We start from the raw sequence: 26972 nt of genomic DNA, 5'->3' as shown, positions 1-26972 counted from the left end.
GTCTGCCCAGTTCAACAGGAAGTCATGGAGAAGGGAATACTTAAAAGACCCTCTCTGATTTTAAAGAATTGATAACGCTGTGGGGAAGAGGTCTACACAAAAAATAATCATAGGGAAGAGTTACACAGTATATTATACAGTACACTGCTACAGAGGGTCAGAGTGGTAATTTTATTTCCTGGATGTTATTACTATGGGGATGCAACGGAGGAAGTGCCATGGGTAGAGGATTTGGAGGAGTGGAATATTGCGGTGGGAAATTGCTTCGTTTTCCGGCGTAAGAGAAAAACAACCAAGGGAGCGGACAGGATACGCACGCCATCAGAGTAGTCACCAGAGCATGACTTTTTGACAAGAGTTTTCATCGTTTACGGTAAATGTTAAAGGTAGTTCTAAAAGGGCTTTTGCTTTAGTATGAATGATGTGGCCTGTGTGATTCGGTGAGCTATTCAAAGGCCTTGTCCATATTGTGGCTTGGAGCCACACTTTGAACCCATTTTTCAAGCAAGCTAAACCCAAACTGCGCAGAGGAGTGCACAGGGCGAGATCACTAACCAGGCCCAGTGACTCTGCAGGAAGGGACATCTTGGATACTTCTGCTAACGTTTGCGACCATGCCTGATCGCCCCTAGGGCTCCAGAATTAACCACATCTCAAAGTGTTTACCACCGCGAGTGTAACTTGTTTGAGTAATCCCGTTCAAAGGTTGAAAACACTATAGAACAAGGCGAGAAAAAGCTGAGAACCGAGAGCCGCTAAGAAAACAAAAGCAGATGGGGGCAGGTGAACCGAGGAGGGCGCCGGAGCCCACGATGGGCGAGCGGAACTTCCCTGCGGACAGGCGCCCGCCACCTGCCTGCCCTCGGTGCGGTGCCCCCGGCTCGCTGCCCGCGGCGGGAAGCGTAGGGACGCCCCCACGCGGTGAGAGCTCCTGCGGCAGGCGGCGGAGCTTCGGGGGAAACGGGCAGAAGTGAGAGGCGTGGAGGCGTCAAGGTCCAAGCGCGCAGGAGGACGTCGGACCCCGGGAGAGGCGAGTGATCATGGGCTCGAGAGGGGCCAGGGCTCCGCGGTCCGGCTGAGCAGCGCCTGGGGGCGGTAGTTCCTGAAGCGTGAGGATGGGAGTGAAAGCAGGAGAGGACGAGTGGAGGGAGGGCAGTGGGGCCCACGGCGGTGCGGGAGGCAAAAAGGGAACGGCAGACAGGGACAGGGGCAATGAGGCCCCGGTGAGCGTGGGAATACGCGCTCAGCCTCCAGTGGGGGGCGGGGACACTGACGGGGGCGCGGGGGACTGGGGCGGCAGGGCGTGACCGGGAAGCCCGGCGCGCGCCACCGCCCGGGAGCTGGCGGGAGTGGGAACTCGAAACCGCGAGTCGGCAGGGCGCCGCGTCAACAGCACTCGCGGCGGGGAGGGGGCGAGGCCGAGCGCGCGTGCGCGGCCCGCGCGGGAGGGGGAGCGGGTGTGCGGCGGCGGGAGCGCGCCTGCGCGCGGCCAAGCCGCCTGGGCACCCGGTTCTGACTGTGACGGGAGGCGGCGGTCGGTCCTCTCTGTAACGGCGGCGGCGCCTGCTCCAGACACCTGCGGCGGCAGCGACCCCGCGGCGGGGGCGGAGATGTGGCCCCTGGTGGTGTTGCTGCTGCTGGGCTCGGCGCGCTGCGGTGAGTGGTCACTCGCTCTTGGCTCTGCGGCTAGTGTCTCGGCGCCCCCGCGGGTGTGTGGGCTGCGCCCCCTCTGGCCCGGCGGCTCCCTGGAGAGGGTGGCCAGGGCGCGGGGCACGCGGGCCCTGCACGCCCGGGGTGCGGACGTAGGAGGGCCCCGCGGGTAATCTGCGCCCACTTCTTTGCTTCCTTTCCCTCCTCTTCCTCTTCCCCTGGGTGAGAGCGGGGCTCATCTTCCCCTGTTTTCCACCTCCAGATGCACACACTGAGGAAGACTCCAAACCGTGCACCTCGCGCAAAAATTAGCTGTAGAGAGAAAGGGCGCGATCAGAGGCGAGGGGTTGGCAGCTGTTAGGGTCCCCCCTCTTTCGCACCCTCTCTCTCCTCAGTGCTTTAAACGCATTTGGGGTTGAAGGAGGGAGAGTGGGAGGGCCCGAGCCTCATGCGATGCAAGTGCGCATTTTGGCGAAGTCTGAAAGAAGGGGTTTCTCCTGTTTGCCCTCCCACCTGAACATAGGAGTTAAGGGGACGTAAAGGACACAGTTAAGTTTCATTTCCAACCCAGCGTTTAATCAGAAGATTCTTCTGGCTCCTTTTTTTTTTTTTTTTTTTTTTTTTTAATACCCTAGATATAAGCTTCCTGGATGGAAACTCTTTCTCGCTACTCCCACGCCCCATCAACCACTTTAATACAGTCCGAATTGCACGTTCAAGTTTTCCTACTTTTTTTAGGGGAACCGTTTTAAAAGTAATCCAGATTTCGCTTGAAGTATGAAGACAGTAACCTCTAGTCAAAGCATATTTGCGGCAGAGTGGGATTTGGTGTCTTTCGACGCCAAAGGCGTTTTGGCCCCCCAAGCTTTTGGAATCCATTTCGCTTTTTTAAAACGTGTGCTTCGTCTATAACAACTGAGGAAGGAATGGGAATTTTCGTGGCTCTGCAGTGCCTGTCACACTTCACGTCTATAGAGCCTCTTGTGAACTTTTTGTAAAATTCAGAATCGAGTTGGAGTAACAGTAACAAGCAGTTGTTACATTTTATTCTAGAATGCTAAGTTAATTAGATTTTAAACGGGTTATTAGCCTCACTGTGCCATTCATAAAGGCTTGTGACTTCAAGCTATTTCCAAAATGCCCTTAAGTCCCAGCTTAGCTCTTTCCTCACTCTGAAGCCGCCTGGGATGTTGGAGCTGCTAATAATCAATCTCTGTTATCTGAAGGGTTGATATTAGGTAAGGTAGTGTTTTCTGTTATCATCCTTCACGGCTTATTGCCCATTACTATCATTATAGCTCAAATAATACTGCTTTCAGAAACCTGTTGTATGATCAGAAAGCCTTATATTGAACCCGATTATGAATTTGTAATAAAATATTACTAATTCAGACCGTTGGTCTCAAAGCTAGTTTGAAGCGTAAAAAGTGTAAATCATGTACTGTTTTTAAAACGGGGTCCTATTTTCAAGTAGATTAGAAAGAAGCGCTAGAATGGTACTTTTGGGGATAGAAATGGTTAGGCCTCTTTTAGTAATAGGTATGATCACATATAATTAGCACTCATTTACGTACAATAGTAGTGTGCTCAAGTCCCTACAGAGTCTTAGAATTCAGAATTTATGGTATTTCATTGTACTTAGTTAATAATAACCTGAAAAAAACCAGAGGCATTATGCATTTGAGTTAAGTGTTGAATGTAAAACAGGAACGGATAGTGTTTGTCATAGGATATAATGGATTTTTGTGCATGTGTGTTTAATATGTAGTTTTAAAAGAACATGTATGAAGAGATGTTAACAGTCTCAGAACACAAGTAGTTATAAACCAAAGTATTTGGGAGACTGAATTTAGATTCTATAATGAGTAAGGAAGTCATGGATTTGTACGTTTATTTGTACTCAGGTTTGATTTGCTTTCAGTTTCATTTATAAATGATTGTTAATCAAAGGCTCCTTCCTGGTAACCACTACAGTTTCTTTCCATTGATCTTTGTAGTAAAGGAAGTTGTCTAAAATGCCCATTCCTTCTAATTACAGGCAAAATACAACATCCATTATTGGTTTACAAGATGTAGAATGAGTTACTATTCTCCTTTCCTCCCCCCTCCCCCATATGTCCAATTATACATTGTTTAAAAGCACATCAGCAGTTTCAGTGGTATTCACTAACTGGTAAATAAAACGCTACTCAAATAAGGACAGAGATATGAACTGTCTTATCAGTGGTTGCATGATTTTTCTTTGTTCAAAGTGAGTTTTTAAAATCAAAGGTACACATGATTTAAAAAACATTTTTATTGTGTAAGCCTAGTAGTCATTTGGCTTGCTTATACAAAAATGTTTTCTTTTCTCCTAAAGAATATATTACTTTTAACCACAATTTGCCATTTTAAGGAAGTAAATGCCTATTTAAAAGTACTTATTTCCGGGGCTGCCCAGCAGTCTAGAGGCAGTATGCTAAAGCATTACACTAAATGCCTACCATTAGGACATTTGCTCATGCTGTCGTCTGTATTTTGGCAGAAGTTTTATCTTTGCCACTGAATTGTTAATGGAGATTTGAAAGGCCAGGTTCTAAAGATGAAAAATAGGTGGTTTTCCCAAAATTGATAAACATTCTAAATCCAAAATGCATTATTAAAACTAAGTTTGCATTCCTTGATGTTAATTCAACTCTAGCTACTATAGGCATTGTTTTTTAATACATTTATGTTCTTTTTGTGACATAATTTTCATATAACCATTTTACCCATCTTTTAGGTTTTTGCTGTCATACCTTCTTATACAAGAGAAAAATTTCTATATTTTTATATCTTGTGCCTCAGCCTAATGTAATGCACTCTTGGGTTGTGATAAAGCAACTTTCACTTTGTGTACTAGTGCTGATATTTCTTCTGTGATAAAAGAACAAGAATGGTAGTGTAGCATCAATTTTGCTAAACTCATTGTAGTAATAAAGTAAAAAAAATGTAGAGCACCCAGGAAATTTGATTCTGATATACCTAGACTAAGACAATAGAACCTGAATTTTCCCTCTTTGTGGTTACATGGAGTTGCAGCAGGAATTAGAAGTTACACCCTGCTCTGAATATTTTATTCCATCTCCATGGAGCAGTTGTATAAGACTCAGAATCTGGTCAATCCCAGGGTTTAAGATTTAGATTAGGAGAATAAGTGCATATTTGAATACATGTCACACTTATAGGTTAAAAAGCAAGGCAAGGGATTTGGCAAGTGCAGGGTCTATCAAAATTGCTTTTCCTGTTTCAAGCAAGTATGAGCCCATATTATGCTCTAAGCATTTTGCAAGGCCCTCTTGGACATACAGACAAATTTCGGACTGTATGCCTCTTAATAACTTAAAGTGTAGTTTATGAAGAGAAGGGATTTTTTGTTTTTATACCGCAGTAGTACTTAATATATTTTAAGTGCTTGATAAGGCTGTAATTCTGGATGTTACTGACTTTAAACTGCCCTGGGCCTTATAATTCTAGGTTGACCATTTCTGTTCTCATGAGGCCACTTTAAAACCCAGTGGGAGATTAGTTTGAGTCAGAACTAAACAGGTGTGGACATCTCCATTTTACCCCAGACTTTAGTTTCTGTTGAGGAGAGATCTGACTAAATCCTCCTTTTGACCCTAATTCTAACCCAATTCAGTTTGAGACTCCAGTTCTTCATACCAGAGACCAAGCCTGATGGCAAATATTAGTAGGATTCATTTCTCGCAGGTGTCTTTACTCAACAAGCTTTGCTTCATTCACCTTAGTGACTGCTGGGACTTCTTACCCCAATCCTGAACATCCATTCCAAGCAAATAATTAACTTCCTACTCTACTGCAAAAAATAGTGATGTGTGGTGTGGACTCTCTCAACTTCCCGCCCACCATTACTAAACTTGTCTATAATATCTTAGGCAATGTTCTTCTCATTCTCCTCCTTCACCCAGTGTCAGAAGTGTTCCTATTCACTTTCCAAGGAAAGGATCCCCTGTCTACAGCTCTTTCACTTCCACCATCTTGGAGACCTGCCTAATCACCTTAATCCTTAAGCCTTGTATCTTAGATCTTTCCTTCTTCATTGATTCCTTCATCTTAGCTAGCAGACATGCTCAAGTTTCACCCCATATTAAAAACAAACAAGAAGAACAACCAAAAAAACCTTGGCCTTGTCCCGGCCTCCACGCTCTTTCCATTACTGCCTTCTTTCTCTGCTTTCTTATACTGCCGAGTCCCTAGTCTGCTGACATTGCTGCAGGTAAAGAAGCTAATGGTGAAATTTTAAATCTCTAGAGGCTGTTTTTACTCATCCTGCTTGACATCTGTTTTGTCCATATTAAGACCCTTCCTTGGTGTCTGCAGTGGCATTCTTTGCTGCCTCACCTACTTCTATCACTTCTTTTTCTCACATCCTTGGTTTGTTCCTCTTCAACTATTTGCTCCATAAATATTGGTATTCCCCAACACTTTATTCTCTGGTACCTGCTCTGTTTGCTTTGCAAGGACTCTCTGGGTGATCTTGTTTATGCTCACAGTTTCAATTACCGCCTACATTCTTGGTAATTCCTAAGTCTTTGTAGCTCAGACTTTTCTTCTTAAATCCAGATTGATATATCCTGGGATCTACTGGACATCTCCATTTCATTGCACCACAGGTACTTTTAATACTCAGCTTATTAAATATTGAAAGAATATTCACCCCTGTATCTCTTAAATCTCTTTTCTCTATAGTTAATCCACAGTCTAACTAGTTATGCATACTATTGATATTTTAGCTAACAACTTTATTTTTATTTTATTTTATTTTTTAATTTTTTTAACAACTATGTTGGAGTATAATTGCTTTACAGTGGTGTGTTAGTTTCCGCTGTATAACAAAGTGAATCAACTATACATATACATATATCTCCATATCCCCTCCCTCTTGCGTCTCCCTCCCACCCTCCCTATCACACTCCTCTAGGTGGTCACAAAGCACAGAGCTGATCTCCCTGTGCTATGTGGCTGCTTCCCACTAGTTATCTATTTTACATTTGGTAGTGTATATATGTCCATGCCACTCTCTCACTTCGTCTCAGCTTACCCTTCCCCCTCCCCTTGTCCTCAAGTCCATTCTCTACGTCTGTGTCTTTATTCCTGTTCTGCCCCTAGGTTCTTCAGAACCATTTTTTTTTTTTTTTTAGAGTCCCTATATATGTGTTAGCATACAGTATTTGTTTTTCCCTTTCTGACTTACTTCACTCTGTATGACAGACTCTAGGTCCATCCACCTCACTACAAATAACTCAATTTCGTTTCTTTTTATGGCTGAGTAATATTCCATTGTATATATGTGCCATATCTTCTTTATCCATTCATCTGTCAGTGGACACTTAGGCTGCTTCCATGTCCTGGCTATTGTAAATACAGCTGCAATGAACATTTTGGTACATGACTCTTTTTGAATTATGGTTTTCTCAGGGTATATGCCCAGTAGTGGGATTGCTGGGTCATATGGTAGTTTTTTTAGTTTTTTAAGGAACCTCCACACTGTTCTCCATAGTGGCTGTATCAATTTACATTCCCACCAACAGTGCAAGAGTGTTCCCTTTTCTCCACACCCTCTCCAGCATTTATTGTTTGTAGATTTTTTGATGATGGCCATTCTGACTGGTGTGAGGTGATACCTCATTGTAGTTTTGATTTGCATTTCTGTAATGATTAGTGATGTTGAGCATCTTTTCATGTGTTTGTTGGCAATCTGTATATCTTCTTTGGAGAAATGTCTGTTTAGGTCTTCTGCCCATTTTTGGATTGGGTTGTTTGTTTTTTAGTTAACAACTTTACAGTTCTTCTTTCTTCTTCTCCTTTACCTCCCACATCTGACTTACGTCGATTTTACTTTTTTGTTTTTTTACTGTAATTTTTGGCCTTCTCTTCAGTTGTCATTTGCCTGGATTACTGCAGTGATCTCTTAATGTATCTCCTTTCCCATCTCCTTTCCTGCCCGCAATTCACCCTTCATACTGCTGTATTATTTTTTTAAATGTAAGTAAGTCTGAGTGGTTTGCTACTGCTTATGTTTTCAACTCCAAACTCCTCAGAATGACATTCAATGAAGCCTTTACAATACTTCTTAACCATCTTTTCCAGCCCCCTTTCCTAGAGCTCACCTGAATAATCATCAGCCTTCGTTTATTCTCTTTCTTCATTCCTCTGTACTCATTATGTACTCTGCCTAGAAAGCTCTTCCTTTTCTATGACATTCCTACTTATCCTTCCAGACCCAGTTTAAACACCACCTGGTAGGAAGAGCGTTCTTAGACGCGACAAGTAATTTTAAAGGAACTGTTCCATCCAATCTGCAACTGACTTGATTTAGATTTTTCATTAAAATATGTAGCTTCACGATACTGTAATCAGGTCTATAGAAGTAAGAAACAGTGGAGGATTCTTTTGAAATATGGAAGAAGAGTGACTCTTCCCTGATACGATGTTTAGATTTTCCTTTCTTGGGATTCATACTTTAAATTTTCACATTCAGAAGAAATGTAGTAAGTCCTACTTGCTGGACCCTGGGTTACATCCATAGGATACCAAATGAAGACATTGTCCTTGCATTACTATCTTTTGATCCTAAAGGAGAGATCAGTAAAGTAAAACAGTAGTTACAAGATTTGATAGTAAATGCAGTGACAGCACTTGAAGAGGGGGCAGTGGGAGCAATAAGGAGGGATGAATACAGTTGAGTAGTAGCAACGAAGGGGACAGGATTGAACGTCTCAACCGCGCTTTCAGGAAGAGCCAAAGTTAGTGAACTATAGCTGCCATTTATGGAACATTTGCTGTGTATGTGAAAGGCACTGAAAGAAGAACTCTATGTTCTTTATCTGATTAAATCTTAACAAAATCTCTATGAGGTGTACACTAGCACCATGCACATTTTATAGATGAGGAAACTGAGATACAGAAATTAAGTAACTTGCCTAAGGTTATACACTTAGGAAGTGCTAAATCTCCATCCAAGGTCTGATTCCAAAGTTTGTGCTCTTACCTGAACACCCAGTGAAAGGTACAGGCCTCCTTAGGCTGGGGAACAGCTTGTGTGTGGGGGGAAGGGCATGGAGAAGAGAGTTCATTTGCATATCCATGGAATTGCAAGAAGGTCATTATGATTGGAGCTTAGTTTGGAAATGAAGGCGTACAGGATGTGGAGCTGGACAGGATCTTGAAGGACCTAGTTTGTATTCCATGCTAATACCCTTAGAATTTAGCCTGAAAGTCAGGGGGCGGCGGGTGCTGTTAAAGTATATTAGGCAAAAGAGTGTATATTTGCATTTGGAACAGTTATTTTGGGAACTGTGGAAAATACATGGCTGGGATGGGGAAACATTGAGGCTGAAGGCAGGGAGCTAGTTAGGAGGGTATGGCAATAGTTCAAGGCAGAAATGATGAATGTCTAATTAATTCATACAACAGACATTGGATTTAGGAACTGTTAAATAGGCTGAGCCTAACAAGAACTCTCCATGGCTAAGGGGAGGGCAGAATCCAGCATGATTCGTAGGTCCAGGTCTGGTTGACTGGTAGATAATAGAAAATACTTTAGGGAAGTGAGGATTTGGAATGAAGGTAGGCAGAGGGTAAGTAGATTTTTGGACATGTTGACTCTGAAGTAACTGTAGTGCATCCAAGTGGAAACACATAGCAGCCAGTTGGCTTTCCAAGGTCTGCAGTTAAGGAGAAAGGTGAGGCCTAGTTAAATAAAATGTGTGGGTAGTTAAAACCTGGAGTAAGGGAGAATACTGGGACGGGGAGGGGTGGGGAGGCAGTGTTGGATAGGAAGTCCTTAGGAACCTAATATTTATTGTGAGTCAAGGAATAGATTTCAATAAAGAAAAAATGCTGCAACGAGATGGAGAAGGCTCTAGGAGGAAATCCAGAGACATAGAAGCCAAGAGACAAGAGCAAGAAAGGAGCTAGCTGCCCACTGGCTCAAGAACTGTAGAGAAGTCAAGATAAAGAGTGAACCATGTGCATTCCGTTTTCACAGGGGATGATTGGTGACTTTGGCAAGAGCTGTTGTAGTGAAAAAAGGCAAGGTGCAGGCCAGGTGGCAGAGATTTAAAAAGTGAGTAAGAGGTGAAGAAATGCATGTAGATTATCTTTCTAGGATGCTAGGAAACAGAGACCAGTACAAGGGATTTTTTTTTTCAGTTGGCTAATATTCAAGCATTTAAAAAAGTTTTTTTAAACCTATTGTAAATGAACTTGAGGGATGTCGGAGGATAATAGTCAACGAGGGAAAGTCCTCGAGGAGATTGATGAGTGTGGGGCAGAAATGTAAACTAGCTCGCAGGTGACAGGGTTCATTTCTGAAGAGGAGGAAGTGAGAGGAAGAGAGGTGTGGATAGTTGGGGTAGCAGGAAAATTTATAGGTGGAAGTATTGGAAGCTTCTGGTTTCTTATCTGGAGGACTCAACTTGAAATAGGAAGAGAGGGCTCCTTCGGAGAGTATAAGATAAGCTCTTGCAAAAGGAGAGTGATTTCAGAGTTGTTACAAACGAGAGAACTTTTATGTGGAACATGTGAAACGATAAAAGATTGAAGGCCTAAATGGTCAGGGTCCATGGCAATCTTCTGTTGTTCTCTTAGTAGCAACAAACATTTTCTTTTTTTTTTAATAAATTGATTTATTTTATCTTATTTTTGGCTGCGTTGGGTCTTCGCTGCTGTGCGTGGGCTTTCTCTAGTTGCGGTGAGCGGGGGCTACTTTTTGTTGCAGTGCGCGGGCTTCTCATTGTGGTGGCTTCTCTTGTTGCGGAGCACGGGTTCTAGGCACGTGGGCTTCAGTAGTTGTGGCACGCGGGCTCAGTAGTTGTGGCTCAAGGGCCCTAGAGCGCAGGCTCAGTAGTTGTGGCGCACGGGCTTAGTTGCTCCGCTGCATGTGGGATCCTCCCCGACCAGGGCTCGAACCCGTGTCCCCTGCATTGGCAGGCAGATTGTTAACCACTGTGCCACCAGGGAAGACCCAACAAACATTTTCTTTGAAATCCGTAAGACTGATTACTTTCCTGCCCATCCATAGCACTTCATACAGGAAGGACAGCCCTTATGACCTTGGGTTATAAAAAGTATGTATCAGTCCCCCAAGTGAGAATTCTAAGCTTCTTAAAGATAATTCCTACATTTTTTTCCATTATTGTATCCCCACATGCTGTCACAGTGTTTCAGATCAGGTAATTCTCAATAAACATTTGTTGCATGTTAGCATTTCTGACCTAGGCCTGTGTACTGTGAGTATCATGTATTAAGCCTTTTCTGCAAGTGTATAGCAGCTGTTTTGAGGACTGTGGTATGAGGTGGTTTGAGTTGGTGGTCTGTAGTCACAGAGGTTGTAAGGTCCAATATTTTTGGCATTTGATATAAGTTAGTTTTCTCATTTCATTTGTTAATTTATCTGTAACTGGCATGGCTGATGGTTATACTTATCAATTTCTCTCTGATTTAGACTGCTGTAGGCATTTCTTGATTATTCAGAACTTACTTATTCATGATAATTATCTATATGATCCTTTATTTGCTCTGTATATTTTAGATCATTTCTTCACTTTGCTGTTTCATCAGAAGGCAGTAGGCAAAATAGAGAAAAACCAAATCACATAATTTTACTACTTAATAGCTTTTTAACAAATGTTTATAGAGGATGAAGTTGTAGTTAACAGCTGATGGAGCAACATTTTTGGACTATCTTTATTTATTAATTATTAGTGCAAGGATTATTCAAATTATAGTTTATCCAGGTCAATTTCACTTTGAAGTTTATTGACAGCATTTATTCTGCTTAAATTGCTTCAGCTATAAAAATGTTTGCATTAATATTACAACAAATAGCACAGTATAATCAGTGCTTTCTGTACTCTTTAGAAAATTTATTTTCTAAACATAAGTTATGAAATCGTGGAGTGCTTGCTGACTGCGTCTTACTTACTTAGAAGCGATCTTACCACTTCTAAAAAAGATCGCTGGGATAACTTAGCTCTTCACTTGTATCTCTTTAATTAAACGATAATTTTTAGAAGGTAAAATCTTGACTCAAACAAACATAAAATGAACATGTGTCAGAGTTTTTATTTCACATTAATAAGCAAACCAGCAAGACGGTACAACCATCTTGGTTTTAAAAGAGAATTGGAAGAATAGACACATGTACATATGGGAAATCAGGAATGGTGAAATGAATTTGTGAGTAAATGCAAAATTGGTCAGTGTCCTCAGCGCAATAAAATGTAATTTTTTTTTTTTTTTTTTTTTTTTTTGGCCACGCTGCAAGGCATGCAGGATCTTAGTTCCCCAACCAGGGATCAAACCCGTGCCCCCTGCAGTGGAAGCACTGAGCCTTAAGCACTGGACCACCAGGGAAGTCCCTAAAATGTAATTGTTTAAATTCCTCTCTCCCACCAGGTGGAAATCAATGGCAGAACAAAGCTTATTTGTATCTCTATGGATATGAATCATTCGCATTACCATCAGTTTTCTACAACTTACAAAATTGTAAAAGCAGCCCAGTCTTAGCAAAAGGCACAGGCCCTATAGAATCAGATATTCGAAAAGGATCTGTCAGACAATGCCCAGCACTCCGTTGAAAGGACTCCCAGTAATCTTTTTGTCCATTTCAAAATCGTTGACCATATTTTCTGACACTTTCCTTCCTTTCTAATTCCAACATCATAGCCACTTTCTTCTCTCCTTGTACACTATAGTCTCCCCCTAATGCTTATTTCTCAGGGGAAATAATTTACAACTCCAAGGTTTTGAAGAATGCAGTTGGAAGTCCAGGTTTTGCCTGGGGCTTCCTGATATTTGGGTGGCTAAAAATATAAAGAACTAGGGAGAGGTGAGCTATGGATGCCCACAGGATTGATTCAGACTGCAGATTCCCAGAAATGTAACAATTTAGACCTGCCAGTCAGAGAAGGTCTGGAGCATTACATTAAAATGCTGTATAGTGCTTAGTTTTTATAGTATCACCCTACATATTTATAGCACAGTATTGTTTAGAGAGTGCTTGCCAATATATTTTCTCCTGTGATGCTGACCACAATTCTGTGAAGCAGCCCAGTGTTCGTTTTTGATCCTCTTACTAACAGAGAGTAAACCAAGGCATAGAGAAGTTAAGTGAATTGCTTAAGGGCGCATACTGAAAAATGACAGAGATGGGATTTGTTCTCAGGCTTCTTGAACATTGTTCAGTTCATATTCCACTCTGCATCCTAGCATTCAATTCAGTGGGCATTTATTGAATAGTAATTATGTTCCTAGAGTAATAACATCCTATGCCCTGATGAAGGAAAACAATCTTAAAGATGAATGATTAAACTTGAGGTTTTATTTATATTTGTTAGTGCTTTTTTTGAGAGAAACACCAAGGAACTACTTAGATGAAAGAGTTGATAAATGGCTGAAGAATATGGAAGACAACTACAATTTCTCCACATTTTTGCACATTTTAGATGAAAGATGATGCATTTCTCAATCCCTCTTTTATAAGGCAACAACCAGTAGTTTATCCTGTTGAAAAGAGTTGATGGAATATATGCTACTTATTAGCAGTATCTGCTCTTGGTTTCAACTTGCGTCTTAGCTTTATTTTGGGTGGTTTATGATTTCTAGAAGGAAGAGATACCTGTGATATACGTTTGGAAGTTGTTCCTTAGTTTCAGTGAAATGTGGGAGTGGGAAAATACCATTCAATTGTGTATAATCTTTTATAATACTCGCATAAAAAATGTCTGTTGCTGTCTGTATTTTGCAATGGGAAAATAACCATAGAGAATGTTTTTTTCTCCTTAGCATTCTAAGACTTTCCATCCTAGTGGAAAGATGTGATGTGATTCATGTGATTTACTTTTTATATTTAAGTACAGTTAGAGCCTGACACCTTTTTCGGAAGTGTAACATAGGGATAGAGATAAACTTCATATCAGTTTAGCAAGTTCTATCTGGAGGAGTGTATAGAAGTTAAGACTGAATATAATATTTGGTTTTATTTTCTGTTTAAAATTTTCTCATAGTAAGGATAGTATTTTTCTACATATATCAGAAGACAGTAATGATTACGTCAAAGCTTCCAAAGCCAGATACTACACCTGCATGTTCTAACACAGTTGCTGAATTTATTCCCAAGATGTGTGAGAATGTATATTTTGTTTTACTGGGAATGAATAAGGAAGAGGTGTACAGTGTTGTCTATCAGCTGTGCATGTTAATATTAAAATAATTTGTTTCTTTTTTTAACCTTGCCCATCTTCTCTATAGCTGCTTGCTTGCTTAAGTGAACAATAGAAGCATTTCTCTTTATCTTAAGGATTTGTAACATATGTAAAATCTCATAGTATAGAATTCTGTAATGAAATGAAACAATTTTATTTCTCTTTTCCAGGTTCAGCTCAGCTAATATTTAATACAACCAAATCTGTAGAATACACCGTTTGCAATCAAACTGTTGTCATCCCATGTTTTGTTAATAACGTGGAGGCGAAGAGCATTGCTGAATTGTATGTCAGGTGGAAATTTAAAGGAAAAGACATTTTCATCTTTGATGGAGGTCAGCAAAAGTCCAAGCCCAGCGATAACTTTGCTAGTGCAAAAATCTCACCATCAGAATTACTAAATGGCATTGCCTCTTTGACGATGGATAAACTTGATGCCGTCTTAGGAAACTACACTTGTGAAGTAACAGAATTAAGCAGAGAAGGCGAAACCATCGTAGAACTAAAATATCGTGTTGGTAAGACTTCTATAAAGTTTCCCTTTTATTTCTCCTGAAGCAACATGATCCTGTTAGAAAGGGGGGTAAAATGGGGCCACCGACTCATTTGAATCAAAAAGCAGACTGTTAATAATAAATGTTGATGGAATGTTTAGCAGCTTTAAGATCATGAGTTTTATCTTATATGCTCTTCTGCTTTTCACAGTAAATCTCCTTTGTTGTTTGTTAATTTGTACATTGTGTGGTTCTCAAACTTTTTGTCTGAGGACTGTTTTATTGCGGTGAGCAGTCCGGGGGTCATCTACTCTGCATTTCTGTTTGCTGCCATCAAAAGTACTTTCTTTCATGTGATTAATTTTCAAGGCTTTTTCCAATTATTTTGCCTTTTTTTTAACCTTACACTTTGATCAAGGGTTGACAAGTCCCAGCCGTGCTTCCTCTGGAAAGAACAGATTAGGAGGAGGAACAGAATATTTAAAATCAGGTTATCATAGATGATTCCTTGAGGTTTCCTGTGCTTAGCCTTGCTTTGTTATTTTTTCCCTTGGCCAAGATGTGGGAGAGCTAGGGATCCAATTTAATTAATTTATTTATAATTATTTAAATTATAGCACCATGATTCTGCCCTTTCTTCGCAATCTTGAGTTGGTGAGTTGCATAAAGCAGTAAAGTTACCTGAAGTAAATTTAAAGTCTCCTTTCTTTCTATTCTTTGCTGTGCCAGCTGAGTTCTTCAACCACATAGAAGTACATTTCAACCTCCTATTTTGAAAGCTCTGTTTAGAATCACTAGACATATTACCGATCTCAGGATTAGACCATACTTTAAGAACCTCTGCTTTCAGTGGGATCAGATCAGTTCAATTGGATCCGCTATTTGCCTCTGTTCTTCTCGCATTTACTGTTACTAAATGTCTGTTACCACATTGGGAATGGGGTGCTTAGGTTGACAGAATATTTTGACATTGCTTAGGATTAGGAATCAACAGATCTGAGTTTTATCCCCTATTCTGCAACGTAACTGTTCACCTTTATGGTATGGAGAAGTTACTTTGCCAAGTCAAGTTACCTCATCTCTAAAATAGGGATGAAAATAGATACTTGCTTTTATGTATTCTACAGTCTAATGAGCACCAGATGAGATCCCTTGTGTACAAGTGCTTTGTGAACCAAAGTGCTTTGCAGATGTAAATTGTGTTCTTGGGGTGTTTGTTTTATGAAGGAAGGTATCAGGTTGCTGAAGCTGGCCTCGGGTGTTGTGAGAGGGAGGGCAGGAGATGGCTTAGAGTAGGCTAGCAGAATCTGGAAGGCTTTTCTGCTCAGAAATCTCTCTTACACTGTAACTTTTATTAATTTGGTATTAATTTGGGCTGAAGAGCTTTTTTCCTTTATTTTAAAGTATACCTTTCATCAGGGGTCTAATCTGGAATTGGATAACCTAATATCTAGTTGAAATTTCTGAAGGAATGTACAGCTTCATTGGAATGAAGAAACAAGGCATAGGGACCAGTAATTTTTGAGTGTAGTGTAGGTCGCTGAGCGGTAAACTCAAGATATGAGACTTGAAATGCCAGAAGATGGAATGAAGATGGATGAGAAAGGAATACCAACATCTGAGATGAAGAGAAAGTTTATAATTTTGTGTGTGATTGTTTCATCTTTCTTTGTTTTCGAAGTACCCTATAAAAATATGGACTGTGTTTACTCTGGGACCATTCAAATGAGGAGGTACTGTTTCACTGTAGAGAATGTAGAAAATTCTACCAGAGGTCTCAGACAGTTGGCTTTGCATTCATTTTTATTTGTTCAAATACTTATAGATTCATAGGAAGTTGCACCGATAGAACAGAGGGGTGCTGGGGGTGCTGGGTACTCTTCACTCAGTTACCCCAATGGTTGGTTACCTCTTATATAACGATACTAAAATATCAAAACTTGGAAGTTGACAATGGTACAATGTATGTATATTCTTTGTCATTTTATGATATGTATATTTATGTAACTACCACCACAATCAGCATATAAAACTATTTCATTTGCACAAAGCTGTCCCTCATGCTAACCTGCCAAGCACTAATTTGTTCTCCATGTCTATACTTTGGTCATTTCAACAGTGTAATGTAAATGGAATCATATAGTACGTAATCTTTTGAGACTGGCTTTTTACACTCAGCACAGTACCCTTGAGATCTATCCAAGTTGTTGCCTGTATCAATAGTTTGTTCTCTTTCTCTCTCTTTTTTGGCTGAGTAGTATCCCATGGTATGGGTATATCACAGCTTGTTTAACTGTTCACCTATCATAGGACATTTTGGGTGTTTCCAGTTTTTGGCTGTTACAAATGGAGTTGCTGTGCACTACCATATAGAGGTTTTTAGGTGCACATAATCTTCATTCCTCTGAATAAATGCCCAGAAGTACGATTACTCAGCTGTATGCAAGTGTATGCTTAGTTGTTTGTTTTAACATCTTTATTGGAATATAATTGCTTTACAATGGTGTGTTAGTTTCTGCTGTATAAGAAAGTGAAGGAAACTGCCAAACTGTTTTCCAGAGTGGTTGTACCATTTTACATTCCCATCAGCAACATATGAGTGATCTAGTTTCTTCACATCCTTGCCAGCATCTACTGTTGTCATGTCATTATTTTGTACCCATTTTTTACTGGGAAAACAAAAAACAAAAAACCTTCTCTCTGCACAAAAAGTTAATTGGAGCAGGACTCTTATAGTGGAATACAAATGTATTGTGATAATCAGACTTACCCATCATGTGGACTTCGGGGATTTAGGCAATAGAAACCATTTTTACAATGTGGTACTTTTTCGCAAATATAGGCATAAGTGAGGAATAGAAATTGCGTAATAGAGAATTCCACTTAGTAGAATGTGAATTAAGGGTGGCCATTCTTTGTGCCCTTTTTTTGGAGCACAGTATTTTAGAAATACTACCTATGAGATATGTATACCTCTCTATGAGATTTTATATACCTCTGGTGCCTACGTGTAGTATAGTACCATGGACGGAGCACAGGACTTGAATTCAGAAAGCTTTTTCTATACATTACCATTTTCTAGTTTAAGAAAATTTGGATAAAAAACTCAACCTGTCTGGCCCTCTGTTTTTTATCTGTAAGATGGCAATACCATTTCCATCACAGTCTTGTTCAAAATATCTTGCTTACTTAACAGAGATTTATTGAGCACCTACTATGTGTCAGGCACTGTGCTAGGCACTATGGATTCATTGATGATGAAGACATAATCCCTGCTTTCAAGGAAGTGATAGTACAAAAGAACAGTAAAATAATCTTACATTTATTAGGGCACAGATAGTTTATGTATACGTGCCAGATAGTTTATGTATATTGTGTCCTAAACTCAAGAACTCTAGGAGATAGGTAAAGGTCTTACCATTTAACAGGTGAGGAAGCATGAGAGATTTAGGGTAGTTGTTCAAGACCAGAGTCATAGCCAGGATTTTAACCTAGATCTGTCTGTCTTTAAAACCAGTATGTTTACCACCACTGTATACAGTTTCTGTGGAAACACCTTGTAAACAACCAGATTACTAAATGTAAATAATAATAGTTTAAAAATGTGTTATTAGTATTTATATTTATAGTATTAATGATACAAAAACTTGGAGGCTTAAAATTTTACTCTTTTCTGAGTAAGCTATTAGGGTTTTGTTTTAAAAGGTCTGTTCAAGTTTAGCAAAGTTGCCATTTCCATTATCATCATCATGAGATGTTATGTGCATAATGTTGACATGAAGGCATTTTGAGATCCTCGTGTTAGTTTTCAAGTGCATGTACAAACAACCACAAATGTAGCAGCTTTAAACAGCACCCATTTATTAGCTCACCACTTTGTAGATCACAGTTCTGGTCATGGTATGACTGGGTTCTCCAGTCTTACGAGGCTAAAATCAAGGTGTTAGCAGGCTATGTTCTCATCAGGAGCTCAGGGTCTTGTTCCAAGCACACATGGTTTTGGCACAATTCAATTCCTTGTGATTGTAGGACTGAGGTCCCTGTTTCTCTGTTGGATGTCTGTTGGGGGCTTCTCTTAGCTCCTAGAGGTTGCTCCCATTCCTTGCCACACAGCCTCTTCCATATTTAAAGCCAGCTAAGGAGAATCCTCCTCTTGTTGAATCCCTCTCACATGTTGAATTTCTTTCGCTAGAGCAATCCCAAACCCTTTTAAGTTCTTATTTGGTCTGCCCCCTCTCCCTCAAGAATAATCACTCTTTCAAAGTCAACTGATTGGGGGCCTTAAACATTTAGCAAAATCTCTTTGCCATATGAAATAATATAATCACAGGAATGAAATCCATCATATTCACAGTCCCATCCCTCCCTCCAGGGGAGGGAATTTAAAAAGGCTGCTTGCAGGGGGCAGGGTGTTTGGGGGCTACCTTAGAATTCTGGCTTTGATTAAATAACTAGGGACTATATCCTAGCCAAGTCAATACATAAAAAAAAAAAAAAAAAAAAAAACCATCACAGTCCTGAAGCATCAAGTAAAAATTTGGCTTGAATTTTAGTGTCAGAAATTTTATCGTGATCCTTCTCTGTGGAAACGTGTTCTCTGTGCATGGAGGTGTACCTTGTATATATTTGAAGGAGAGGCACACTTAATTGATTAGAGTGATTTCTTGGCTCTTCCAGGTCATCCCATTTTGTACACAATGATAAGAGAAATGAGGTACTGGGTTTTTATAATGTTTAAACTTGGAAGCAGAATTTAAACACTTATCCATAGACCACATCCTCTTAGTATCATTTCATTGCCTTTCCACTAGTAAGTTTATTTTCCTGCGAGCCACTCTACGTGACCAGGAATTGGAGAATAATGGGCATAGTTGTCAGATGTAGCTTGGGTGGAATAAGAGTTTGGATGACTTTGGATCATCTTTTTTAATCCTGGGGTGGAAAAATATCTAATATTGTTCTTAGTCCATTTTAAGCTTAATTTATTTTCTTAGTGCCATAGAAACTCAGAACTGAAAGGGACCTTAGAGAAGTATCTTGTCTCCCTCTCCCCTTGGGAAACAAAGAGTTAGTCGTCTGACAGACTCTAACAAATCAGTAGCTTAATGGGCATATACATAGTTTTATATAAAACATTGGGTTTTTCCCTAGCATCTCATTTGATACTCGAGGATCCAATTCAGTGATCCTCAAACTTTTCCCACCTTAACAAATTAGAGAGCGGTAACATGTTCATGTCAGTGAGAGAAGACAAATTACAGCAGGGAGATGCAGCAGTGATTTTAAATTGAGAGACTCGTGGGCCACCCCACCCCTGCCACACACACACACACACACACAAACACACACACACACACAGTTATTGGGGTAGAAGCTGAAAGGGGAGAGTATGTGACGTTTGGATAAACTCCAGGTAATTCTGATAAGCTCCAGTTAAGAATCACTTAGACAATAATATTTTTTGTTCTATAATCCCACCCTCTGTCTTTGAAATAGCTTTTATTATTATTTCTGCATAGAGGTATAGAGTCAGCTATTAGTCATCTAGTCTATCTGCCCATGTAATTCCTGAATTACTTCTATCACACCCCAGGTAGTTGGTCATTCAAAAAAATTTTTCTTTCAGGTAAAAATCATGCTTTCCTTTTAATTGACACCGTTTCCTCTCTCGGGTGCTACTTTGGTAATGATTAGGTCCCCACCTCTCAAGAACATTGCATCTGAACAGGCTGAGACAGAGCCAGTGTGAACACAGACCCCAAACCAGGGCTTTCGGAATAACAAGAACAGAAAAAAACAGCCTTTCTCTTCACTTACAAAGGGAGTCAGTCACTCAGAGGGTACAAAGCTCTGTTTTCGAAATGTAGAAAACCTGGAGCTCAATGCAAACTGGAAACCAAAATATATCAGAAATGAAGCATAGTGCTTCGTCAAATACTCAAGGTCTGATCATCCCGCCTCTTCTACAAGGAATGGCCCCGCTCCAGCATTTTTAAAGGAAGATGTTTTGTTTCTATTTCACTTTCCAACTAGGTATAAAATCTACTAAAAGGGATACAAGGAATCAGAATAAATCAGCTCACTCACAAGAGACACTCCCAGATAATGATTTTTGGTTGCTGAGATTATTCAGCACGTTATTTCAAAGTGGCAAAATTCAGGACAATCTGAGAAGAGAATTCAAAAGTGGCAGCTACATTCGCTGATAGGTTATGTGAGACACACACATACAACCCATTTTTCAGTGTATATGTCAAGGGGCCAAGACCCCTGATCAGCACGGTAAGTTATTTTGTACAGTACAGTGCACAGAACAGCAGAGGGAGAGACACTTTCTTGGAGAGGTTCATCCTCTCTGAAGGAGGCTGGAGCCCAGCGCGCCCCGGGCCTTCATTAGCTGGACCCCCTCCTCTTTTTTGGTTGTGGTGGCCTCAGAGGCAGCCGTTTCCTCTAATCGATATGCTGGCTTCTCCTCCTCCTCCTCCTCCTCCTGGGGATAGAGGTCCGGGTACTTCTGCATGCACTCCTGCATGGCCCGGAACTGGTCTACACAGTCCGACCCCTTGACATCCTCTGTGCTGCAGTGGAAGCAGGAAAAGGCCGCCTTGAACAGTTCCCCACACGCGCCGCTGGCCACGCCCCCAAGGCACGGTCAGTTCCAGCTGATGTCTCCGTGGGGCAGGATCAGTCCGTGCTCCTCGTACGGATCATTGGGGTCGTCGGCCACCAGCTCCGCGTTGCTTGGAGTATCATGGTCTTCTTTGGTCACAAATATGATTCGATCCTTCCCTTCCCGCCGGCAGTAGGCCACGGTGCAGCCCGGCGCTCCGACCTCCATCGATTGCGGCATTGGGGGGCGGCCTCTCGCTGCGACCTCTCCGCTGCGGGGCGGGCGGCTTGGAGGCCCGCGCGGACCCGCCCCCTCCCATTCAAATGTTTACGTAAGCGAATGACAGGACGGGACTGTTACTGCCCAGAGGATTTTAGTCTATTATCAGGCAGTTCCAGTTCTTCCTGAAGTCAAGTTAAAACTTGCAACCCTGCAATTTCTCACTCACTAGGAGGTATGGTATTTCTCTTCCAAGTTTATTTTTCTCTAAGGTAAAAATCCCCAGTTCCTTCAGCCATTGCTCATGGTTTCAGCACCCCTATTCTAGTCACTTTCCTTTGGGACGATTCCCTGTTATGTCTTTAAATTTGATGAGTAAAACTGAACTCAGGACTGCATTTGTGGGCCGTGTCCTCCCTTCCTGCTACTGCCTGATGGCTGCATTAACTTTCTGGTAGGTCCTGCTTCTCTATAATCCATTCCCTTCAAGGCTGCCAAAGAAGATTTTAAATAAATCAGGTCACTTTTCTTCCCTACTTGAAGGTTTCCGATCACTTTTCATTGCTTATAGAATAAAATCCAAACTTTCTTAACAAGCTGAGCAGACTTTTCCCACCTTAACAAATTAGAGAGAGGTAACAGGTAATTAGAGAGTTCTTAATCCCAGCAATCTCTTTCCATCTCATCTTGTATCATTAAATTCTAGTTACACTGGCCATCATTCAGTTGCTCCAACTTGCTGTTCCTTTGGCATATCTTCTCCCCTGTCCTCACATGGCAGGCTCTTTCCAGTCCAAGGCTCAGAGCCAGTTCCTCTCCCCATGAGGCCTTACTACCCACAAGAGTCTGTTCTTCAGCCCCTCCCCCTCCTCAAGCCCATAGCCCCACCTGGCTTATTCACTGCTAGATCTCAGGTACCTAGAAGAGTACCTTACCCATGGTGGGCTTTTAATAAATGTTTGTGTAATAAGTGAAAAATGAGTGGTCAGACCAGGTCAAACACACTTCTTATTTTCACTGGTAGATTTCTATTAATATATGCTAAGACTGTTGAAGATTGTTCCGTTGTGTAAGGAGGGAGGCCAGTGAAGAAAGAACATTTCATTGTCAGCCCATCCTGAACACGAGATCAGATTCTGGCTGTATCTTGAAGGTAGCAACCACAGGATTTAGTGTCAGGCCAGAAGTGAGGTGTGAGAGAAGTCAAGGAGTCAAGGATGACTCCACGGTTTTTAGCTTGAGCAACTGGAGAAATGGGGTCACCACTACTGAAATGGGGAAAACTGAGAGGGTAGGTTTGCTGAAGGAGTAGGGGGAGGAGTGTCAGGAGTCAGTTTGGGACATGAAGATTTAAGATACTTAAGACCCTTAATTCTCTAGGCCTCAGTTTCCTCAATGATAAGGAGGCATGTAATAGTTGTGAGGATTTGAGGAGTTAATGTACACAACTCAAAAAAAATCATAAAGCAAGTAGAGAAAAATAGGTTAAGAATAGTCATTAGATCATTGAGCTTCTACCAAATCCTTTGGGCATTAGATATGAAAATCTAAAGATGATTCATGAAGGTTTTTCCTGGTAGGATTTTAGACTGAATTGAAATGGGTTTTCTTTGGTATAGGAAGATGCTCAGTAATTCAGTTGGAAATTAAGGTATTAATTCAGAGTATCTGAAAACATCTGTCTCTTAGTAGAGATCTGCAACCATGAGAGCATCCACCCCCCCACCCCAAAAAACTGTCTTGCATTCACTAACTATTTTTTTTTAAATTTATTTATTTATTTATTTTATTTTTGGCTGTGTTGGGTCTTCCTTTCTGTGCGAGGGCTTTCTCCAGTTGCGGTGAGTGGGGGCCTCTCTTCATCGCGGTGCGCGGGCCTCACTGTCGTGGCCTCTCCCGTTGCGGAGCACAGGCTCCAGACGCGCAGGCTCAGTAGTTGTGGCTCACGGGCTTAGTTGCTCCGCGGCATGTGGGATCCTCCCAGACCAGGGCTCGAACCCGTGTCCCCTGCATTGGCAGGCAGATTCTTAACCACTGCGCCACCAGGGAAGCCCACTCACTATTTTTTGACTATTGGAACCTTCAGCAACAAACCAGTTGAGTCTCTACTATGTGTAGCACAAAATGCTAGATGATGGAAAGTTAATATCTGTGAGATAGAATTCATAATGTTATATTCTGTGGATTGTTGTGAACATTTACCAGAGCTTAACATTATAAGCTAACACAAGAAATGCATGGCTAGTATTACTGTGTGAAAGCCCACAAGTTTTCTTGCATGCTGATACAGAGGCAGAGCAGTGGAAGATTTGAAAATGTGCACAGCACATTCCCTCTTTACAGGCAAACTTTGAAATGCTTTCAGTGCATTTACTTGGCTTTGTTGTTAGAGAGGAAATTTCACAGGTAAAATTATCGTCTTAAGAGTTGATAAGATGCAATTAAACTTAATTTTTCAAAAGTTCTCAACAAATCTTTTTGAAGACTTAAAACCACAATTTCCTTTATATAGAACATATCATTTCATATTATCATTCTCTAGGTAACTTGTAAACCGCTTAATACCTAAAGCCCCTCATGTTACTTTATATGTAAACAATCATTTGAAGCCTAATTATTCATAAATACGTCTTCTTTTCCAGAGTAAGTTTGAGAAAAGTTAGGGCTCACATCTGTCTTGGTTTTAGTCAGAGTAAGGTGAAGGTACTCAGTTGTACAACTACCTCACTTTGATACCCTGAATAAGTCTTTACAGAAAGACTTCATTGTTGGTTTAAGGTAAATTCTTGGCATGTTACACCTACAGGTGTTCACTGTAGGAGCACATAATAATAATTGTAGTTAATGTTTACTGAGCACTTGGTAAGTGCCAAGATTTGTTTTAGGCCCTTTACATGTATCAACTTCGTTAACAATCACAACAGTCCAGTTGTCCCAGTGTAACAGTGAGGACACTGAAGAACAGAGAGGTGTTAAGACTTTGTCCAAGATCACAGAGATTGTAAGTTAGGGTTGGGTTTCAAAGCCAGGCGCTGTAGCTGCAGAACCTTGTTCTCAGCTCCTGTACCATATTACCTCCTTCCAGAAGTCATAGGTTAGGGAAAATGTGGTGAAAAGCACTTAAAGAACTAGTTTCTTGTTTCATAAGTAAAATTTGCTGTATAAGTTAAATTATATGTATAATTTGTTACTTACTTCTTTTAAGGCCAAAGTTTTAATTAATTGTTTTTATTTTCCATCTCCACAATAAAATATATTGTTCACTATTCATGGCCAGGAGTTACAGTGATTATAGTAAATGTTAATTGTGATTTTTGTTTTCTCTTTTCCCAGTTTCATGGTTTTCTCCAAATGAAAATATCCTCACTGTTATTTTCCCAATTTTGGCTATACTTCTATTCTGGGGACAGTTTGGTGTTGTGAGTAAGTACTTATTTCTATTTTTCATTTATGTTTTAGTGGTTAAATTGTTATTTCTGGCAGGCAATGCTGGTGAAATATTTCATTTAACCAAATTATATTAGCAAGCATGATAATGTGGTAAATAAGAATATACAGTCAATATTAATATTCTCCTTGAAGTCTATATTTTCCTTCATACTTTGCTTCATTTCACCTTTTTTTTTTTTTTTTAAGGAACTCCTTTTATTTATTTATTTATTTATTTATTTATTTATTTATTTATTTAATTTTGGCTGTGTTGGGTCTTAGTTTCTGTGCGAGGGCTTTCTCTAGTTGCGGCAAGTGGGGGCCACTCTTCATCGCGGTGCGCGGGCCTCTCACTATCGTGGCCTTTCTTGTTGCGGAGCACAGGCTCCAGACGCGCAGGCTCAGTAGTTGTGGCTCACGGGCCTAGTTGCTCCGCGGCATGTGGGATCTTCCCAGACCAGGGCTCAAACCCGTGTCCCCTGCATTGGCAGGCAGATTCTCAACCACTGCGCCACCAGGGAAGCCCTCATTTCACTTTTAATTCCTAAGAAGGTTTTTTTTTCCCTTAACTTCTTAAGAATGAACATTGGGAATCCTGATAATAACAATACCTTTGACTCAACTGGTTTTAGTGTTTACAGAGCATTTACACATACAATATTTTGTTTGGTAAAGAGATGGTTACAGCCTACATTGGTGTTGACAAGATAGGATGACATAGAAGGAGCGATCAAGATGGCGGAGTAGGAAGCCCCTGAGCTTACCTGCTCCCACAGTACACCAAAGTTACAACTACTTACAGAGCAACTGTCTCTGAGAATGACCTAAAGACTAACAGAGAAGGTACTCTACAATTAAAGATATAAAGAAGAAACCACAACAAGATGAGTAGGAGGGGAAGAGGTGTGGTCTTGTCACGACCCACACTTAAGGGTCCTTAAGTAGGAGGAAAATCACAACAATGGAGATCCTCCCCGAGGACTGAGGGGTCAAGCCCCACATCCAGCTCCCCATCCTGGGGGTCCTAAACCATGAATACAAGTGCCCAAAACGTCTGACTTTGAATACCTGTGGGACTTACGTTTGGGAGAGCCAGAGGGCTGTAGGATACCAAGACTTTGCTCTTAAAGGGTGTGCACAGAAACTTACTTGCTCCAAGTCCCAGCACAGAGGCAGCAGTTTGACAGGTGTCTGAGTCAGACCCACTTGCTTATCTTGGAGAGCCTCACTGAGAGACAGGAGGCAGCTGGGATTCCCCACAAAAGTGAGATGCTGGTGGCAGCCATTTTTGTGATCTCCTTCTACCACTCTGACACCTGCACTGGTGGGCACCATATTGGAATCCTCCCTCTAGCATATTAGCTCTGGGGGCTGGCACAGCCTACCAGCAATCATGCAACTTGTAGCAGTTGCATGCTGACAGGTTGCACAGCCAACAGTGCTGGGGAGCCTATCCTGCCCACCAGTGTGCCCACAGGAGTTGACCTCACACACAATAAAAGGGCACAAACAGCCCTTTTATCCACATAGAGGATACCCCTGGAGTGTCTGGCTCTGGTAGCCATAGGGAAGCTTGCTGCTGGGCCCCATAGGACATCTACATAAGGCCACTTTTCTAAGATTGGGAGATGTAATGGACCTACCTAATACATAGAAATAAACAGAGAATTAGGCAGTATGAGGAGACAGAGGAATATGTTTCAAATGAAAGAACAAGAGAAACTCTCAGAAAAAGAGCTAAATGAAACAGAGATAAGCAATCTACCTGATAAAGAGTTTAAGGTAATGATCATAAAGATGCTTACTGAACTCTGGAGAAGAGTGGATGAACACAGTGAGAACTTCAACAAAGAGTTAGAAAATAGAAAAAAGAATCCGTCAGAACTGAAGAATACAATAACTGAAGTGAAAAATACATTAGAGGGGATCAACAGTAGATTAGATGATACAGAAGGACAGATCAGTGATCTGGAATACAGAGTACTAGAAATCACTCAAACTGAACAGAAAAAAAGAAAAAATGAATTTTTAAAATGAGGATAGTTTGAGGGACTTTTGAGACAACATCATGCATACTAACGTTCACATTATAGGGGTCCCAGAAGGAGGAGAGAGAGAGAAAGGGGCAGAAAATGTATTTGAAGAAATAATGGCTAAAACTTCCATAATCTGGGGGATGAAAGAGATATTCAGGTCCAGGAAGCATAAAGAGTCCCAAGAAAGATGAACCCAAAGAGATCCACACCAAGACATATCATGATTAAAATGACAAAAGTTAAAGATAAGAGATAGTTTTAAAGGCAGCAAAAGAAAAACAAC

The 26972-nt window shown here is 41.0% G+C and overlaps 1 protein-coding gene and 1 pseudogene across 2 annotated transcripts in view; one reads left to right on the top strand and one right to left on the bottom strand.

The window, feature by feature from the left end:
* Positions 1 to 1455: 1455 nt before the first annotated feature.
* CD47 (CD47 molecule) overlaps positions 1456 to 26972 on the top strand; it is a 58088-nt gene continuing 32571 nt past the window's right edge. For both annotated transcript variants that reach the window (XM_061193047.1, XM_061193048.1), the window contains exons 1-3: positions 1456 to 1656; positions 14072 to 14419; positions 24558 to 24647. In XM_061193047.1, coding sequence (XP_061049030.1) covers positions 1611 to 1656; positions 14072 to 14419; positions 24558 to 24647 — 484 coding nt within the window. In that variant the 5' untranslated portion in view covers positions 1456 to 1610. The remainder of the gene's footprint in view (positions 1657 to 14071; positions 14420 to 24557; positions 24648 to 26972) is intronic.
* On the bottom strand, positions 20742 to 21233 carry LOC133093759 (mitochondrial intermembrane space import and assembly protein 40-like; annotated as a pseudogene).

Source organism: Eubalaena glacialis, chromosome 6 (assembly GCF_028564815.1).
Source record: "Eubalaena glacialis isolate mEubGla1 chromosome 6, mEubGla1.1.hap2.+ XY, whole genome shotgun sequence".
In the NCBI taxonomy this organism is placed as follows: domain Eukaryota; kingdom Metazoa; phylum Chordata; class Mammalia; order Artiodactyla; family Balaenidae; genus Eubalaena; species Eubalaena glacialis.
This window is presented reverse-complemented; position numbering and strand designations above follow the sequence as displayed.